We start from the raw sequence: 6,825 nt of genomic DNA on the forward strand, positions 1-6,825 counted from the left end.
TGCTGCTCCACTCTCCTCTATGTGCAGGAGAGGGAGCTGACCTTACCAAAGCCCTGTTGGGGCTATAGGTTGGTAGGATTTTAGGGTCTATAAATCTGGTATGGCAGCTGTGGACCCCTGTAAGGAGCTATCCAGCATTCTCAGCCAGAAATGAGCTTCTGCAACACTGGGATTCTCTTCCTGCTTCTTCCTGGAGCTACCTCTAGCTTTCCCATGTGGTGGCCTAGTCCCTCCTACCCCTTCTACCCCTTTGTGGAAACAGAGGAGGTAGGAGAATCATGTATGAAATGTCCAGTCCGTCCATAAAATGATTTTAAGCATATGATACATACAAAGCAATGTGTTTCTCAGTAGATGCAGAGGAAAGAAAAAGTAACACAACTCAAAGGCTCAATCTCTGCCTCCAGGAGTTGACAGTCTAGTGAAAGGGCTGCATGGTTCATGGGGTATTTTAATACCAGAAGGTCAGTGGTGTCCCAGGGACAGGGCCCAGGGTGACCAACTCTGCCTTAGTCAAGGAGGTAGCCAGGTGGAGGAAGGGAGGACGGCCCTCCAGGTGGAGGGATAATGTGTGAGAGTGGAACCTGGTCATGGCCAAAACACCAAACCTATATGGGGACAGCAGACCTAGGCACCATGATGGGCTTAGCCTTTGTGCAGAGACATTTGAATTTTTGGAAAAAGAGAACCATGTTGGGTTTCTAAGAAATGTGGAGCTCCTGTAAACAGCCCTTATTTCCTAGGGGCCAAGAGTAGTGGTGGGATTGCCCACTGTGGAGGAACCTGCTATCCTGAGAGTAGACTCAGTACCTTCTTCTGTCTGGGTCCACAGATCCTTGACAGCTGAGACCAATTTGAATTAAAACCTGAGTTTGTATGTACCCCCATTCTAATGGTCTCTCCAGACAGGCCCCCCTATTAACCTTATCACTCCCTCTTCAGCAAGGAGGATATCACCCTGTGTGTGGGTGGGATGTGGTGGGGTGATAAGGTCCTTGAAGGACCAGGGTTCTCAGTTATACATGGGTCAGGAAGGAGTCCAGGGACTCATACTTTCCTGAGGACTTGGGGAGTAAAGGGATAGATTTATATAAGACAGTGGTTCTTAACCTGTGGGTCATTAGGAAGATTGAGAACCACTGATATAAGGTCTGCTCTCTTCCTGAGCATTTGAGGCAGTTTCTCTTAATACTAAAAATGTTTTGCTAGACCCATGGGACTCAGGCCCTCTGCTTCAAGCTCACCTAGATTCTGACTCTGTGCCCAGGTGCCTGTCCTGTGTGGAGAGCCCATACCGCTGCCACTGGTGTAAATACCGACACGTCTGCACTCATGACCCCAAGACCTGCTCCTTCCAGGAAGGACGAGTGAAGCTGCCTGAGGTAGGTCCCCACTGCCAATGGTGAGTGCCACTTGTGAGCAAACCAAAGGTTCTGGGTCAGCCCCAGAAGTTCAGTTATAGACAAAGATGTATGCCAGGTCACTCCAGCCAGGAGGACCCTTCACATACCAGGTAAGTTTAATTCCAGAGAGGTGGGTGTCCTGGAATGTCCTAGAAATAATTGTAAATGTACTATTTCAGGGCTGTGTATAGGCTCCTTAGCTGTTCCTCAGAGCACTGTTTACAGAGAAAGTCTGAAGCCAAAGAGGGCAAGATGAGCAGGGGAGGGAGAGAAATAGCATGAAAGGATGATCAACTTATGAACCAGAGCGGTGGTTCTCAAAGTATGGTTCTCACACCAGCAGCATCAACATCAGCATCAGTTGAGAACTTGCTAGTATTGCTGCCTTCCATTGCACAAATGAGAAACTCTCCAGGTGGGGCCCAGCAATTTTGCCTCTCATAAGCCTTCCAGATGCTTCTGAGGCTCAGTCCAGTTTGACGAATCCCTGAGACAGAGTTTGGCTCCAAGGCTAAGATATCTTTCTATTCCCTTCTAATTTTTGTTCTTCTCCTTGTAAACTCTTCACAATAACAAAAATGCTTGCTGCCAGTGCTGTTGCCTCTCTTAGGATGCACGTGTGTGGGCAAGGACCTCAAAGACACCAGGCATGAAGACACTGTGGGAAAGTCTTCTGTTGCCCAAACACAACAGTGTTTCTTGCACTCTCTCAGGCAGCATTGAGCTCAACAGGCTCCAGCTCCTTCTCCTCCACCCCCAGTCTTGAATGTCCCTTCCCACCCCTTCACACACCCACACAGGTGGCAAGACCATGTGGCAAGCCCCACAGCTGTGAGAGCAGGAGACTGTCCAGGCTTAGGAAGCAAGGGGCATGGAGAGGGCAGACAGCCCCACCCAGTTACTCCACACCCTCCCCCAACACTTGTCACCCTACATTTAGCCCGCATGCTTCACGGTCAGAGCAAAGGCATCTGATACCAAAGGCTAAAAGGGAAGAGCGATAGATACCCAATACCAACATCTGCTACCCTGGGCTCCTCTAGCACAGGGGAATGACTGCACTGTGTTTAGCCCTCAGAAAACCCAAGCCCCCCATCCCAGTTAGCCCAGGCCCTGATGGCTGAGCAGGAGTTCATCAGGTGGAGAGTGGGCATGGCAGTTCATTTTAGAGGTAGAGGCCAGGAGTAGGGGAGTCATTAAGGGAGAGAATGACCCCTATTGAGTGGAGGAGCAGGGAGCAAATCAGAGCAGCAACAGGAACATGCCCATCCAGCTAATGGAGTACTAGGGACCTTCGAAATACTTCGGATAGGGCGATTGTTTTCCTTTTATTTTATTCTTTGGACTCTCCACACTTGAGACCTTCGCCCCACACACCAGTTGGGAAAGCTGAGAAAGGATAAAAACCTTTATCTTGACTCCCATGGAGTCCCTTGTAGGAAACAGGAAGAGACTGTGGAAACTTTGGACACAGACCCTCTCCCTCTCCAGCAGGGTGGGTTTATGACTGGAAATGGCTATTCTGGATTTGCAATCTGGGCAAGAGACCCCTAGGTTGTCACTTTATAGAGAAAGGAAGATGGGGAGGCACCTGTGGCTCAGTGGGTAGGGCACTGGCCCCATATACCAAGGGTGGCGGGTTTGAACCTGGCCCCAGCCAAACTACAACAAAAAATATCTGGGCATTGTGGTGGGCACCTATAGTCCCAGCTACTCGGGAGGCTGAGGCAAGAGAATCACCTAAGCCCAGGAGCTGGAGGTTACTGTGAGTTGGCTGTGATACTATAGCACTCTACTGAGGGTGATAAAGTGAGACTGTCTCAAAAAAAAAAAAAAAAAAAAACAACACTGAGAAAGGAAGGCCAGGGGTTACAGCTTGGCTTTTAAGTAGGAGTGTAAATCTCATATTCATGGGTCAGTTTTCTAGTTTTCTTTAACAAAGACAAAATGGATGTGAAGGTAATAATAGAGATATGAGTGGGGATAGCTGAGGGTATACCCTTGATATGCAGATGCTGATAAAAGGCTGCACAGTCTCATCAACCCAGCCAGGACTTTGTCTTGGGGCACATGGACCCACCAGGGCTGCAAGCAGGGTTCTGGGAAATATGGTTTTCTTGTTTCAGTCTGAAAATTGCATATAACTTGATGGGAGTTAAGACAAAGTGGCTTTCAGCTTCTCTTCAGCTTTGCAGACTGGTGGATCTGGCAGAGGTGATACTGCAGAAGTTTCCAGAATAAAATGAAAGCAAACACAATTGAGTGATCTGGTAGATTTTGAAGGCCTCTAATCACTTAATTACCTTGAAGAAGGTTTTCAAATTTCTACTTTTTCTTTCTTGTTTGCTCCTCTTGTCCTAAATTTCTTTCTCTTAAATGTATAAAAGGAGCTTGCATCTGCTGCTCAGAAGGAGGGGGAAAAAATTAAAAAGAGTAAAACAAGCGCCCAACCTGTTTCCCAGTGCAATGCAGGGCCCCTTCTAGAAGAATGATGCCTTTGGTACCCAGACAGCAAACTAGGCACAACACCCTCTCTGTAGCTGATTGTGGCAGAGTCTGCTGGGGAGTCGCAGCATCTCAGGGCCTCCAAGAAAGGAACTGGCTGGGCAACCATGGGCCATAGAGGGGCTCAGGGCTGCACTGAGCTACTGCAGCTGTGCTTCAGTCCTCCCCGTTGCAAGGGAGCTGTGCTCTAGTGAGCCTGGCAGGTAACTCCAGAGTGACTTGGAACTACCATGCCTCCCTAGCACACTGTCACGTGGAATTAACTTTGGTTCCTCTTCACTTCGGTTGTTCATTTATTCCACATGAAGGAAAAGCAAAGGGTATGATTCTGGTCCAGAGGTGGACTTTGGATTCCACCTAGCTCAGTACTAGGGCCATTTTGAATGTGAATGTGGAGAAGCTGGACCACCTCATGGTGGTGGTTGGAGTATCATCTTCATAGTGAAGGTGCCAGGGAGAAGTTAAATGCTTGTGAACTATTGACTGACTCCAGCCATTTTGAGTCACTGGCTCATTGTCAGAGGGAGGTCATCATCCTCAGCATTCAAAAGAAAGTCCTCCAATACTAAGGGAAGTATGATGATTTTTTAATGGTGCTGTTTTGTTTTTTATATTTTTACATTATATATGTACATGTATTTTCATATTATACAATCTTGTGTTGCTTAACGGTGCGGGATGCATTCTTGAAAATGCATCATTAGACAATTTTGTCTTGCAAACATTCTAGAGTGTATTTACATAAACCTAGATGGTAAGGCCTAGTACACACCTGGGCCATGGAGTATAGCTATTGCTGCTGGGCTACAAACCTATACAGCCTACTGCTATAGTGAATACTGCAGGAAGCCGTAACACGTGGAAAGTATTTGTGTATCTAAACACATCTAAACATAGAAAATATGGTACAATAACCTAGTCTATGGGAGCACGTCCTATACATGGCCCATAGTTGCCTGAAACATCATTATGTGGAGCATGACTGTATGTACTTCTAGGAAGAGATAGTAGCAGGAATAAGGAGTGAAAAAGAAAACTACACAATTGAAAGGTGATTTTGCAGAAGCCCCTTATCACTATGGTCCTTTCTCCCATCCAGAAGAATAGCTTATTCACAGCTTGATACTCAAGTTTACCTAGGATGTAACTGTGCGTTCTTTATTTCACTAAGTATTTCCCACGCTTAAGGCATTGTGAGAAGTTTAAAGGTGAATAAGATCTCTGTAGATCTGTATTTAAAGGTTTGTAAAATGGGGTCATTGGTCTAAATGACTGCTGAAGTTCTGTAATTGTAAGTACAATAGAAACAAGCTGGAAATCCATGCCCAAGAAGCAGTCTTACAAGGTGAGTAGCAAGGCTTAGGTCTACCAGTTGTACATAACAAGGTGACCCAAGGACCAGAGGTTCCCTGGATAGCTAGGCTAAACTCACCCTCCTGGAATGAAGGTACAGCCAGACCCCAGTGATTCTTCTGGAAGCTCCTGGGTTTTCATTTCCTTTTACCCTTCAAGTGGGGGATTACAGACAATGTCCTCTTATTAGCTAAGAGTAAGGCTGCCAGGTGGCTTTCATCTACCCAGCACCATCCTGCACCCCAGGAATGCTTTCATCTGGGCGTCTTCCATTTCAGCATTGGCTTTGTTGACTGTCACCGGGGATGTTGAATTACCTCCTTTTTCCCCGCTGAACAAAGAGTGTGTTCAGGTGAGGTTATTGGTCTGGAACAGAGAACTGGTCCACCATTGTTATTATTACATTAATGGCAACTATTCCAGCATAATTACAATTATTAGAAATAGAATGCCCAATAACATATGTCGTTTATGGTAACTATATTCTAGTTACAAGGAATGATTTTGTTTCAACTAATGATGGCATTGTGATAACAGCCCTGGGTCTTCAGATCAGCTGCCAGAGCCTGGGGACCAAATAGCAGAGGGGAGGTGAGGCAAGGTACGACTGAAACAGGTGGCCATGTCTCCACGCCCCGGGTCCCGTGCTCCCCACAAGAGCGGCCTTACTGGGGGGCAGCTGTTGATAGCCATGCCCACACCTCCAATGAGCCGGGGGAGCCACTGTTCCTCAGGTGGTTTTGGAATCCCCTGCTCCTCCACAGATTGACCGGAACCTCCCCAGGAGCCCCACCTACTTCACAAGAGTGATGCTCGTGGGGAACAAAATGAAATTCCATGAAAAAGCAAACCCATTGACAAGAATGCATCCTCACTGGGTGGTGCCTGTGGCTCAAGGAGTAGGGCACTGGCCCTATATACAGAGGTGGCGGGTTCAAACCCGGCCCCGGCCAAAAACTGCAAAGAAAAAAAAAAGAGTCCAATTTTGGGCTGTGCCTATGGCTCTAAGGTAGGGCGCTGGCCCCATATACCCGAGGCGGTGGGTTAAAACCCAGCCCCAGCCAAAAAACAAAAACAAACAAAAAAGGAATGTGTCCTCACCAGGTTATTTGTTTTTGTCTAAACTGAACTGCAAAGTGGCATCTGCTGAATCTCTGTTCTCTGGGCACTAGAGTAGACAGGATGGAGAGGTGGAGCACATCTGGCCCCCAGGTGTGCAGGCTCACCGAGGACGTTCCCCACACTGCTGCCCCTCTCCAAGTTCAACACATGTGCATGCTCCAGAGAAAAGTTGTAAGATCAGAGGAGGCAAAATGAATTCCATTTGATTTACTAAGCTGTATTTGACAGCTTCTCCCAACATCTCCTCCTACCCCATCTCCCCTGAAAAGAAACCTGGAGCCCATATTTGTATCATGAAATCTGGTGTCCTAAGGGTCGAGTCCTCTCCAGTTCTGGAACATCCTAGCTCCTGGACTGCAGCTTGACATACAGCCCAAATAAGCTAAAATAACTCCTGTGCCATGAGACAGGGACAGACCATGGGCATTTACCCCTCACAGCC

General features: G+C 47.3%; 1 protein-coding gene across 1 annotated transcript in view; it reads left to right on the forward strand.

Moving 5' to 3' along the window:
* The window catches only part of PLXNA4 (plexin A4), a 357,753-nt gene that overhangs the window by 269,304 nt on the left and 81,624 nt on the right, over positions 1 to 6,825 (forward strand). Inside the window, exon 8 of the mRNA XM_012806241.2 lies at positions 1,268 to 1,382. Within this exon, the coding sequence (XP_012661695.1) occupies positions 1,268 to 1,382 (115 nt within the window). The remainder of the gene's footprint in view (positions 1 to 1,267; positions 1,383 to 6,825) is intronic.

Source organism: Otolemur garnettii, unplaced genomic scaffold (genome assembly GCF_000181295.1).
Source record: "Otolemur garnettii isolate 467f Iridium unplaced genomic scaffold, OtoGar3 scaffold00049, whole genome shotgun sequence".
Lineage (NCBI taxonomy): Eukaryota > Metazoa > Chordata > Mammalia > Primates > Galagidae > Otolemur > Otolemur garnettii.